Source organism: Canis lupus, chromosome X (genome assembly GCF_011100685.1).
Source record: "Canis lupus familiaris isolate Mischka breed German Shepherd chromosome X, alternate assembly UU_Cfam_GSD_1.0, whole genome shotgun sequence".
In the NCBI taxonomy this organism is placed as follows: Eukaryota; Metazoa; Chordata; class Mammalia; order Carnivora; family Canidae; genus Canis; species Canis lupus.
This window is the reverse complement of record NC_049260.1, coordinates 43,220,465-43,233,518: the sequence shown is the minus strand read 5'-3', so window position 1 is coordinate 43,233,518 and position 13,054 is coordinate 43,220,465. Positions and strand designations below refer to the sequence as shown.

At 40.3% G+C, this 13,054-nt stretch overlaps 1 protein-coding gene and 1 pseudogene across 1 annotated transcript; one reads left to right on the top strand and one right to left on the bottom strand.

Annotated features, from left to right (window-relative positions):
- The first annotated feature begins 605 nt into the window (after positions 1 to 605).
- On the top strand, positions 606 to 8,911 carry LOC119868434 (annotated as a pseudogene).
- Positions 7,023 to 7,957, bottom strand: LOC491883 (RNA-binding protein 3-like). The gene has a single exon (XM_038587453.1). The coding sequence runs from the start codon at positions 7,835 to 7,837 to the stop codon at positions 7,442 to 7,444; it is 396 nt and encodes a 131-aa protein (XP_038443381.1). The 5' UTR covers positions 7,838 to 7,957; the 3' UTR covers positions 7,023 to 7,441.
- Positions 8,912 to 13,054: the final 4,143 nt, after the last annotated feature.

Sequence of the window (13,054 nt, the reverse complement as noted above, 5' to 3'; positions counted from 1 at the left end):
TGCAATCATAGTAAGAACCACAGAGATCAGAGCTGGTCCAGCCACAACACAGGTTATCAACAGGCTGAGACTGGCACAAAATATGTTTTTATAGATATAGTATGATTAAGATGGCAATACTCCTTAAATTGGCCTACAAATTGAATGCAATTGCTATGAAAATCCCAGCTTTCTTTTCAGAAATTGACAAGCTGATGTGAAAATTCATTTAGAAACGCATAGCCAAAATAATCTTGAAATAGAGAAGCAAAGTGGGAGAACTCACAATTTCCTGATTTCAAAACTTACTAGAAAGCTATAATAATCAAGATGGTGTGGTACTGGCATAAGGATAAACATATAGGTAAACAGAATAGAATTGAGAACCCAAAAATAAGCTCTCACATTTATAGTCAATTAGTCTTCAACAAGGGTGCCAAGATAATTAAATCAAATTAAATCAAAAAACAGTGCTAGAGCAACTGAATATCCACAAGAAAATGAAGTTGGACACCTACATATCACCATATATAAAAATTAATTTAAAATAGATTAAGACTTGACTCGTGCGTGAGGCAAGAGGAGCCAGAGTCAGAGATCAGAGGCCGAACTCAGGATCTGACAAGATGGCCGGGCTGCCCTGCAGGATTATCAAGGAAACCCAGCGTTTGCTGGCAGAACCAGTTCCTGGCATTAAAGCAGAACCAGATGAGAGCAATGCCCATTATTTTCTTGTGGTCATTGCAGGCCCCTAGGATTCCCCCCTTGAGGGAGGGACTTTTAAACGAACTATTCCTTCCAGAAGAATACCTGATGGCAGCCCCTCAAGTACGTTTCATGACCAAAATTTATCATCCTAACGTAGACAAGTTGGGAAGAATATGTTTAGATATTTTGATAGATAAGTGGTCCCCAGCACTGCAGATCTGCACAGTTCTGCTATAGATCCAGGCTTTGTTAAGTGCTCCCAATCCAGATGATCCATTAGCAAATGATGTAGCGGGGCAATGGGAGAACAAAGAAGCCCAAGCCTTAGAAATAGCTTGAGCATGGACTAGGCTATATGCCGTGAATATTTAAAATTAATCCAATCATCAAGTGTGCATCGCTTCTCCTGTTCTGCCAAGACTTCTTCCTTTTTTGTTTGCATTTAATGGACACAGTCTTAGAAACATTACAGAATAAAAGCCCAGACATCTTCAGTCCTTTGGTGATTAAATGCACATTAGCGGGCAGCCGAGGTAGCTCAGCGGTTTAGCACGCCGCCTCCAGCCCAGGGCCTGATCCTGGAGACCCCGGATCAAGTCCCTCGTCGCCTCCCTGCATGGAGTCTGCTTCTCCCTCTGCCTGTGTTTCTGACTCTCTCTCTCTCTCTCTCTCTCTCTCGAACAGAATCTTAAAAAAATAAATGCACATTAGCAAATCTATGTCTTGTCCTGATTCACTGTTGTAAAGCATGAGTAGAGGCTAGAAGTACCATCTGGATTGTTGTGAAACGTTTAAAAGCAGTGGCCCCTCTCTGCTTTTATTCATTTTGCCCATCATGGTTTAAGTATAAAGCACTGGGAATGAAGGTAGTTGTCAGGGTCAGCTGCAGAGGTATGGGTGTTTTTTTTTTTTTTTGAGGGGGAGAGGTAGTTTTAATTTTATGGGCTCCTTTCCCCCTTTTTATTGGTGATCTAATTGCATCGGTTAAAAGCAGCTAACCAGTTCTTTAGAATATGCTCTCTAGCCAAGTCTAAATTTATTTAGATGCTGTAGATGGACAAGCTTGATTGTTTGAACCAAACGGAACAGTAAACAAACATCACAGCCCTCACTAATAACATCGTGACTTTGCTGTCAAGTGTAGAATCCTTCCTTCAAGAAAAAGCTTGTGACCATTTTGTATGGCTTGTCTGGAAACTTATGTAAATCTTATGTTTTAGTAAAATATTTTTTGTTATTCTAAAAAATAAAAATAAATAAAATAGATTAAGACTTAAATGAAAGAGTTAAACTATAAAACTCCTAGACAAAATCATGTGGATAAATCTTCATGACCTTGAACTAGGCAATGTTTTTTAAGATGTGACACAAAAGCAAAAATATCCCAAAAAATGGATAAATTTGACTTTATCAAAATTAAAAACTCCTATGTTACAAATAGCACTATCAAGATTGTCTTGTGAAAAGACAATCCATAGAATCAGAGAAAATATTTGCAAATCATATCTATGATCCAGAATATATGAAGAATTCTTACCATTCAGTAATAAAGACACAAATAATTAAAGATGTGCAAAGAATGTGAATAGACATCTCTCCAAAGAAGATAAACAAATGGCAAATAAGCACATTAAAAAAACTGCTAGACATTATTTGCCATCAAGGAAATGGAAATCAAAACCATAGTAAGATACTACACTTCACACCCACTAGGATGGCTATAATTAAAAAAACAGATAATACCAAGTGTTGGAAAGAATGTAGAGAAATTAGAACCCTCATACACTGCTCATAGGGATGTAAAATAGCACATAATCCAGCAATTCCACTCCTAAGTATATTCACAAGAGAAACAAAAACATATGTCCACACAAAACCTTGTTCATGAATACTCATAGCACAATTACACATAATAGCAAAAAAGTGGGGAAAAACAGATTTCTATCAACTGATGACTAAATAAAATATTGTATATTCATACAATGGGATATCATTCAGCAATAAATAAAAGGAAATTAAGGACTGACACTCACTACAACATGGATAAACCTTGAAAACATGCCAAGAGAAAGAAGCCAGACACAAAAGGCTACACATTGTATGATTTGGTTTATGTGAAGTGTCCAAAATAGGCAAATTTATAGAGACAGAAAAATTAGTGGTTGCCTAGGGTTGGGGGTGGGGGAATGTATAGGATTGGGGTTAACTGCTAATGGCACGGGGTTTCTTTATGGGGTGATGAAAATGTTCCAAAATTAGATTATGGCTGCAGATGTACAACTCTGTGAATATACCAAAAACTATTGAATTGTACACTTTAAATTGGTGAATTGCATGATATGTGAATAAAACGGTTATATAAGGTTACAAAGAAAACCAATTACACTGATTTAGAGTCATCCAAATATAAAAACAAATTCTTGAATTCTTGACAAAGAATATGATGTGCTTCTTTAATAAAAGAACAAAAAATAAGATCCAGGTCTAATAGCTATCTTAATTTTGAAGTAGTGATAAGTGTAAAATAAATTCTGAGACATGCAGATGACACAACAAAAATGATTAATGGTTCTATTATCACTTATCAAGAACAGAGTTGAAAAAAAAAAAGAACAGAGTTGAAAAAAGGTGAGGGAGAGGAATAATCAAATCAATTCATTTTTAACTCCAATGAAGCTCCTGAATTAAAAAGCATGTGTAAGATGCTTCCTTTCAGTGAGGCTGGAATTTGCAAGAAGGATTCAAGCCTAGCGCTTTTAGTATGTTTATGCAAAGTTGGCTATACAAAGTGAATCACTGCCAGGCAACTTAGACCTCTGGCCTTACCCTTTACTCACCCTGCAAAGTAGTGGAATGAGGCAGGAGGGAACCCAGGGATATCTGGTCACCAAGGCAAAGCAAGTTTGGAGGGGAATGGGAAACTGACACAAGGAGAAAGAAAGCACTAAGAGATCTAAGGGCTCAGAGTGCTCTCCCTTCTGTCCCCAACCACAACAGGAAATGTGATCAGACTAGCAAGGAGAAGCTGGGACTAGAAGTGGGGAAGTATTTTCCCCAAGAGCTCTCCACTGACTGTCCCCTCCACCAGCTTCCCACCCTCAGGACTGATATTCAAAACATGTGACAAGTAATGACAAATGAGCACAGATCAATCACAACTGCCAGTCATTGTACTCAAATAGAGTCCTAGAGGTCTCCTGCTGTGACATTACTTACTTCAGTTACTAGATTGTGGGGAGGTTCCAGCTGTCTTAGAGGCATGATTAAAGGCAGTGGCTCTTTATCAACTGGCACAGAGTAAATGTAACCCCTCTGTTAACAACTAAGATAGCTGTACCAGTACACATAACCCCAGACGTAGGATAGGGAGAGAGAGTAGAACTTCCTTAAGGTGTTATGAATGAACACTGGGCAAATTACTGATGTTCACATTCGTGGGACATCTCACTGATATCACAGGTGGAAATGTCTCCTCTTTTTAAATTATTTTTTTTAATTTTTTTTATTTATTTATGATAGTCACACAGAGAGAGAGAGAGAGGCAGAGACATAGGCAGAGGGAGAAGCAGGCTACATGCACCGGTAGCCCGATGTGGGATTCAATCCCGGGTCTCCAGGATCATGCCCTGGGCCAAAGGCAGGTGCTAAACCGCTGCGCCACCCAAGGATCCCTAAATTATTTTTTATTAGAGTTCAATTTGCCAACATATAGCATAATACCCAGTGCTCATCCACCAAGTGCCCCCCTCAGTGCCTGTCACCCCAACACCACACCCACCTCCCTTTCACCACCCCTTGTTCATTTCCCAGAGTTAGGTGCTCTCATTTTTTCGTCACCCTCACTTATATTTTCACTCATTTTCTATCCTTTCCCTCTATCCCTTTCACTAATTTTTTATATTCTCCAAATGAATGAGACCATCTGATGTTTGTCCTTTTCCGATTGACTTATTTCACTCAGCATAATACCCTCCAGTTCCAACCACTTCGAAGCAAATGGGGGATATTTGTCGTTTCTAAAGACTAAGTAATATTCCAGTGTATACATAAACCACATCTTCTTTATCCATTCATCTTTCGATGGACACCGAGGCTCCTTCTACAGTTTGGCTATTGTGGACATTGCTGCTAGAAACATCAGGGTGCAGGTGTTCCGGCAATTCACTGCATCTGTATATTTGGGGTAAATCCCCAGCAGTGCAATTGCTAGGTCGTAGGGCAGATCTATTTTTTTACTCCTTGAGGAACCTCCACACAGTTTTCCAGAGTGGCTGCACCAGTTCACATTCCCACCAACAGTACAAGAGGGTTCCCCTTTCTCCACATCCTCTCCAACATTTGTTGTTTCCTGCCTTGTTAATGTTCACCATTCTCACTGGTGTGAGGTGTTATCTCATTGTGGTTTTGATTTGGAGTTCCCTGATGGCCAGTGATGCGGAGCATTTTCTCACGTGCTTGTGGGCCATGTCTATGTCTTCCTCTGAGATTTCTGTTCATGTCTTTTGCCCATTTCATGGTTGGATTTTTTTTCTTGGGTGTTCAGTTTAATAAGTTCTTTATAGATCTTGGATACTAGCCCTTTATCTGATAGGTCATTTGCAAATATCTTCTCCCATTCTGTAGGTAGTCTTTTAGTTTTGTTGACTGTTTCTTTGGCTGTGCAAAAGTTTATCTTGATGAAGTCCCAATAATTCATTTTTGCTTTGTTTCTCTTGCCTTCATGGATGTATCTCACAAGAAGTTGCTGTGGCCAAGTGCAAAAGGGGTTTTGCCTGTGTTCTCCTCTAGAACTTTGAAGGAATCTTGTCTCACATTTAGATCTTTCATCCATTTTGAGTTTATCTTTGTGTATGGTGTAAGAGAATGCTCTAGTGTCATTCTTCTGCATGTGGCTGTCCAAATTTCCGAAAAGCATTTAGTGAAGAGACTGTCTTTTTTTCCAGTGGATAGTCTTTCCTGCTTTGTCTAATATTGGTTGGCCATAAAGTTGAGGGTCCACTTCTGGGTTCTCTATTCTGTTCCATTGATCTATGTGTCTGTTTTTGTGCCAGTACCACACTGTCTTGATGACCACAGCTTTGTAGTACAACCTGAAATCTGGCATTGTGATGCCCCCAGATATGGTTTTCTTTTTCAATATTCCCCTGGTTATTCGGGGTCTTTTCTGATTCCACACAAATCTTAAGATGATTTGTTCCAACTCTATGAAGAAAGTCTATGGTATTTTGATAGGGATTGCATTAAATGGGTAAATTGCCCTGGGCAACATTGACATTTTCACAACATTAATTCTTCCAATCCATGAGCATGGAATATTTTTCCATCTCTGTGTCTTCCTCCATTTCTTTCAGAAGTGTTCTGCAGTTTTGAGGATATAGATCCTTTACCTCCTTGGTTAGGTTTATTCCTAGGTATTTTATGCTTTTAGGTACAATTGTATATGGGATTGACTCCTTAGTTTCTCTTTCTTCAGTCTCATTATTAGTGTATAGAACTGCCACTGACTTCTGGGCATTGGTTTTGTATCCTGCCACACTGCCAAATTGCTGTAGGAGTTCTAGCAATCTTGGGGTGGAGTCTTTTGGGTTTTCTATGTACAGTATCATGTCATCTGCAGAGAGGGAGAGTTTGACTTCTTCTTTGCCAATTTGAATGCCTTTTATTTCTTTTTGTTGCCTGATTGCTGAGGCTAGGACTTCTAGTCCTATGTTGAATAGTAGTGGTGAGAGTGGACATCCCTGTCGTGTTCCTGATCTTAGGGGAAAGGTCCCAGTATTTCCCCATTGAGAATGATATTTGTTGTGGGCTTTTTGTAGATGGCTTTTAAGATGCTGAGGAATGTTCCCTTTATTCCCACAGTCTGAAGAGTTCTGATCAGGAATGGATGCTGTATTTTGTCAAATGCTTTCTCTGCATCTATTGAGAGGATCACATGACTCTTGTTTTTTCTCTTGTTGATATGATCAATCACATTGATTGCTTTACCAGTGTTGAACCAGCCTTGCATCCCGGGGATAAATCCCACTTGGTCGTAGTGAATAATCTTCTTCTTTTTTTTTTTTTTATGTTTCAACTTTTTAATCAACTCCGTGAAGAATATCCTAAAATGCTAAATGAGACAACAGATTTTTTTTCTTCCAGTACTAAAAAATACATTCACAAATATTTTTAAGAAACTTCTGTATACTCAGGGTGGTAACCTTGAATTAAAAAAAAAAAAAAAAGAAAACCGCCTCTAATCGTGTCAATGATTTCTTTTATTTGCATTTGGAAATTGCTTCCTAATGATGATAAAAGCCTAATCACATTAGGCTTTTAAATGTCCCTAAATGCACATTATTTGTTTTTAAAGCAGTCTGAACAAACATTTTTTTTTTTTTTGCCACAACCAGTAATCCTGAGAGCCCAAACTGAAAAACAGGTTGAGGAAAAATACCCAGCATCTGCAATGTCCCAGGATTAGTATTTAAATGGGAGAAAATTTTAGAAATCAAATGGAGCTTTCTCTAAAATGTCTCTATAACAAACTACTTCTGGAGCTCAGTTAAAAAATAGAACTTGATGTACTAGAACAGATGTGTCAGTGCAGCTCCAAAAATCTTTATAAATACAGCCATTTGGAAGGATGATCCTGGATCAGAAGTTTTATTCCTTGTGTATCTACTTTAGGTGCACATGCCTCATCTCAGTTGTCATAATTGTCTCTGTAATTTCCTCCTGAGTAGTGGTCAAAACTATCCTGGCTTCTGCCACCTTAGTCTCTGGACCTTCCATATCCATATCCTCCAGGTTGACTGTCATATCTGCCACTCCCATAGCCCTGGTCCCCACCACCTCTAGAGTAGCTGCGACCACGCCCATGGGCCCTAAAGGCACACCCTCTAGTTCCCCTGGCCAACTTGCCCGCGTGATCCACACGGATCTGGCGACCATCCAGAGACTTTCCATTCATGGGTCTCATGGCATCTGAGGCATGCTCTGGATTGGTGAAGGTGATGAAACAAAAACCCCGGGATCGTTGAGTCTCCCGGTCCTTGACAACAACCACCTCAGAGATAGGACCGAAGCTGCTGAAGTGGTCTTCCAAAGCCTGCTCATTGGTGTTGAAGTTCAACCCTCCCAAGAAAAGCATCCCTTCTTCAGAAGACATGGCAGTGAACTCGAGTACTGCAAATCAAGCAAAAAGCTCAGAACAGCAATCAAAGAGAAGCAGAGAGACTGGGGGTGAATAATCTTGTTAATGTACTGTTGGATCCTATTGGCTAGTATCTTCTTGATACTTGAAATCTTTGAAGGATTTCAAACACGTGGAGGTTAAGGACCATCCGGCTAAAAGATGAAAGGGTCAACCAGGAAATTAGAGAAGAATTAAAAAGATTCATGGGGGGATCCCTGGGTGGCGCAGGGGTTTAGCGCCTGCCTTTGGCCCAGGGCGCAATCCTGGAGACCCGGGATCGAATCCTACATTGGGCTCCCGGTGCATGGAGCCTGCTTCTCCCTCTGCCTATGTCTCTGCCTGCCTCTCTCTCTCTCTCTCTCTCTGCGACTATCATAAATAAAAGATAAAAAATAAAAATTAAAAAAATAATAAAAAAATAAAAAGATTCATGGAAACTAATGAAAATGAAGATACAACCATTCAAAATCTTTGGAATACAGCAAAAGCAGTCCTAAAAGGGAAATACATCGCAATACAAGCATCCCTCCAAAAACTGGAAAGAACTCAAATACAAAAGCTAACCTTACACCTAAAGGAGCTAGAGAAAAAACAGCAAATAGTTCCTACACCCAACAGAAGACAGTTAATAAAGATTCGAGCAGAACTCGACGAAATAGAGACCAGAAGAACTGTGGAACAGATCAACAGAACCAGGAGTTGGTTCTTTGAAAGAATTAATAAGATAGATAAACCATTAGCCAGCCTTATTAAAAAGAAGGGATAGAAGACTCAAATTAATAAAATCATGAATGAGAAAGGAGAGAGAACGACCAACACCAAGGAAATGCAAACAATTTTAAAAACATACTATGAGCACCTATATGCCAATAATTTAGGCAATATAAAGAAATAGATACATTTCTGGAAAACCACAAACTACCAAAACTGGAAGAGGAAGAAATAGAAAATCTGAACATGCTGATAACCAGGGAGGAAATTGAAGCAGTAATCAAAAACCTCCCAAGACACAAGAGTCCAGGGCCAGATACTTCCCAGGGGAATTCTATCAAACGTTTAAAGAAACAATACCTATTCTACTAAAGCTATTCTGAAAGATAGAAAGACATGGAATATTTCCAAACTCATTTTATGAGGCCAGCATCACCTTAACTCCAAAACCAGACAAAGATCCCACCAAAAAGAAAAATTATAGACCAATATCCCTGATGAACACAGATGCAAAAATTCACAAGATACTAGCCAATAGGATCCAACAATACATTAAGAGGATTATTCACCATGACCAAGTGGGATTTATCTCTGGGATGCAAGGCTGGTTCATCACTCATAAAGCTATCAATGTGATTGATCATATCAACAAGAGAAAAAACAAGAACCATATGATCCTCTCAGTAGATGCAGAGAAAGCATTTGACAAAATACAGCATCCATTTCTGATCAAAACTCTTCAGAGTGAAAAAAAATAAAAAATAAATAAAAAAATTAAAAACTCTTCAGAGTGTAGGCATAGAGGGAACATTCCTCAGCATCTTAAAAGCCATCTACAAAAAGCCCACAGCAAATATCATTCTCAATGGGGAAACCCTGGGAGTCTCCCCTAAGATCAGAAAGAAGACAGGGATGTACACTCTCACCACTGCTATTCAACATAGGACTAGAAGTCCTAGCCTCAGCAATCAGGCAACAAAAAGGAACAAAAGGCATTCAAATTGGTAAAGAAGAAGTCAAACTCTCTCTCTTCGCAGGTGACATGATACTGTACATAGAAAACCCAAAAGACTCCACCCCAAGATTGTTAGAACTCCTACAGCAATTCGGCAGTGTGGCAGGATACAAAAATCAATGCCCAGAAGTCAGTGGCATTTCTATACACCAACAATGAGCCTGAAGAAAGAGAAAATAAGGAGTCAATCCCATTTACAATTGCACCCAAAAGCATAAGATACCTAGGAATAAGCTTAACCAAAGAGATAAAGGATCTATACCCTAAAAACTATAGAACACTTCTGAAAGAAATTGAGGAAGACACAAAGAGATGGAAAAATATTCCATGCTCATGGATTGGAAGAATTAATATTGTGAAAATGTCAATGTTACCCAGGGCAATTTACATGTTTAATGCAATCTCTAGGGCAGCCCCGGTGGCTCAGTGGTTTAGCGCCGCCTGCAGCCCAGGGCATGATCCTGGAGACCCTAATCGAGTCCCACGTCGGGCTCCCTGCATGGAACCTGCTTCTCCCTCTGTCTCTCTCTCTCTCTCTCTCTCTCTGTGTCTCTATGAATAAATAATGCAATCCCTATCAAAGTACCATGGACATTCTTCAGAGAGTTGGAACAAATTATTTTAAGATTTGTGTGGAATCCGAAAAGACCCCGAATAGCCAGGGGAATATTAAAAAAAAAAAACCATATCTGGGGGCATCACAATGCCAGATTTCAGGTTGTACTACAAAGCTGTGGTCATCAAGACAGTGTGGTACTGGTACTAAAACAGACACATAGATCAATGGAACAGAATAGAGAATCCAGAAGTGGACCCTCAGCTTTATGGTTAACTAATTTTTTACAAAGAGGAAGGACTGTCCACTGGAAAAAAGACAGTCTCTTCAATAAATGGTGCTGGGAAAATTGGACAGCCACATGCAGAAGATTGAAACTAGACCACTCTCTTGCACCATACGCAAAGATAAACTCAAAATGGATGAAAGATCTAAATGTGAGACAAGATTCCACCAAAATCCTAGAGGAGAACACAGGCAAAACCCTTTTTGAACTTGGCCACAGTAACTTCCTGCAAGATACATCCATGAAGGCAAGAGAAACAAAAGCAAAAAGTTCTATAAAGAACTTATGAAACTCAACAGCAAAGAAACAAACAATCCAATCATGAAATGGGCAAAAGACATGAATAGAAATCTCACAGAGGGAGACATCGACATGGCCCACAGGCACGTGAGAAAATGCTCCGCATCACTTGCCATCAGGGAAATACAAATCAAAACCACAATGAGATACCACCTCACACCAGTGAGAATGGGGAAAATTAACAAGGCAGGAAACCACAAATGTTGGAGAGGATGCGGAGAAAAGGGAACCCTCTTGCACTGTTGGTGGGAATGTGAACTGGTGCAGCCACTCTGGAAAACTGTGTGGAGGTTCCTCAAAGTTAAAAAAAGATCTGCCCTACGACCTAGCAATTGCACTGCTGGGGATTTACCCCAAAGATACAGATGCAGTGAAACACCAGGACACCTGCACCCCAATGTTTATAGCAGCAATGTCCACAATAGCCAAACTGTAGAAGGAGCCTCGGTGTCCATCGAAAGATGAATGGATAAAGAAAATGTGGTCTATGCATACAATGGAATATTACTCAGCCATTAGAAATGACAAATACCCACCATTTGCTTCAACGTGGATAGAACTGGAGGGTATTATGCTGAGTGAAATAAGTCAATTGGAGAAGGACAAACATTATATGGTCTCATTCATTTGGGGAATATAAATAATAGTGAAAGGGAATAGAAGGGGAAAGGAGAAAAAATGAGTGGGAAGTATCAGAAAGGGAGACAGAACATGAGAGACTCCTAACTCTGGGAAATGAACTAGGGGTGGTGAAGGGGAGGTGGGCAGGGGGTGGGGGTGACCGGGTGACAGGCACTGAGGGGGGCACTTGATGGGATGAGGACTGGGTTTTATTCTATATGTTGGCAAATTGAACCCCAGTAAAAATAAATTTATAAAAAAATTTAAAAAAAAGATTTTTGCAGAGCTCGTTTGGTGGTCACATATTCTTTAGTTTCTATCTTGGAAGCTCTTTATCTCTTTTTCTATTCTGAATGAGAGCCTTGCTGGATAAAGTATTCTTGGCTGCATGTTCTTCTCATTTAGGACCCTGAATATATCCTGCCAGCCCTTTCTGGCCTGCCAGGTCTCTGTGGAGACGTCTGCTATTAACCTAATACTTCTCCCCATAAAGGTTATGGATCTCTTGTCTCTTGCTGCTTTAAGGATCTTCTCTTTATTTTTGGAATTTGCAAGTTTCACGATTAAATGTTGAGGTGTTGAAGGATTTTGGCTGATTTTAGGCGGGGGGGGATCTATCTCCTGGATCTGAATGCCTGTTTCCCTCCCCAAGTTAGGGAAGTTCTCAGCTATGATTTGTTCAAAAACACTTTCTGGTCCTCTGTCCCTTTTGTCACCCTCTGGAACCCCATTTAAGCATAGATTTTTCCTTCTGGGGCTGTCATTTATTTCCCTTAACCTATCCTCATGATATTTTTTTTTCTCTTTTTTCCTCAGCTTCCTTCCTTGCCATCAACTTGTCTTCTATGTCACTCACTTGTCCTTCTACCTTGTTAATCCTCATCGTTAGGACCTCCAGTTTGGATTGCATCTCATTTAATTGATTTTTAATTTCGGCCTGATTAGATCTAAATTCTGCAGTCATGAAGTCTCTTGAATCCTTTATGCTTTTTTCTAGAGCCACCAATAGCTTTATAATTGTGCTTCTGAGTTGGCTTTCTGACCTTGAATTGTAATCCAAATTTTGTAACTCTGGTAGAGAGTACTGTTTCTGATTCTTTCTTTTATGGTGAGTTTTTCCTTCTACTCATTTTGCTCAGTGCAGAGTGGCTAAAAACATGTTGTACTGAAAAAAGGAGAAAAAGAGAAAACAAAAGGGGTGGGGAAGAAACAGAAAACAAAAAACAAGGAGGGTATCCTCTGATTTCATATACTCTAAATCCCTTGACTTCCCCTGGAACTTTCAAGCGCTGCTTGGTCAATAACTTGCTTTTCCCATGTCCTTCCAGCTGGTCTTCTGGGGGAGGGTCCTGCTGTGCTGATTCTCAGGTGTGTGCACCTGGGGGAGCTGCTCAGCCCCCCGCAAGGTGAACGGCTCAGTGGGAGCTGTTTATCCTGTGAGGCACCTGGTCCCTCATGGCCCTGCTCAGTCCCAGGTACAAGGTGACACCAGGAGGAACAACAGTGGCAGCGTTCAGCTTTCCAGCTCTGGAGTCAGCTTCTGCAGTAACTACTGCAGTTCCCAGTCCACAGGTTCCTGGATGCTCCTGGGGCAGGGGCCGCCAATCTGCACAGCTTGGGGCCACCTGGCAGCAGGAGTGTCCTTGCTGCCCTGTGTCCTCCTGGCCTCCGCCTGTCCTGGGGGGAGCGCTGGATCCTGGC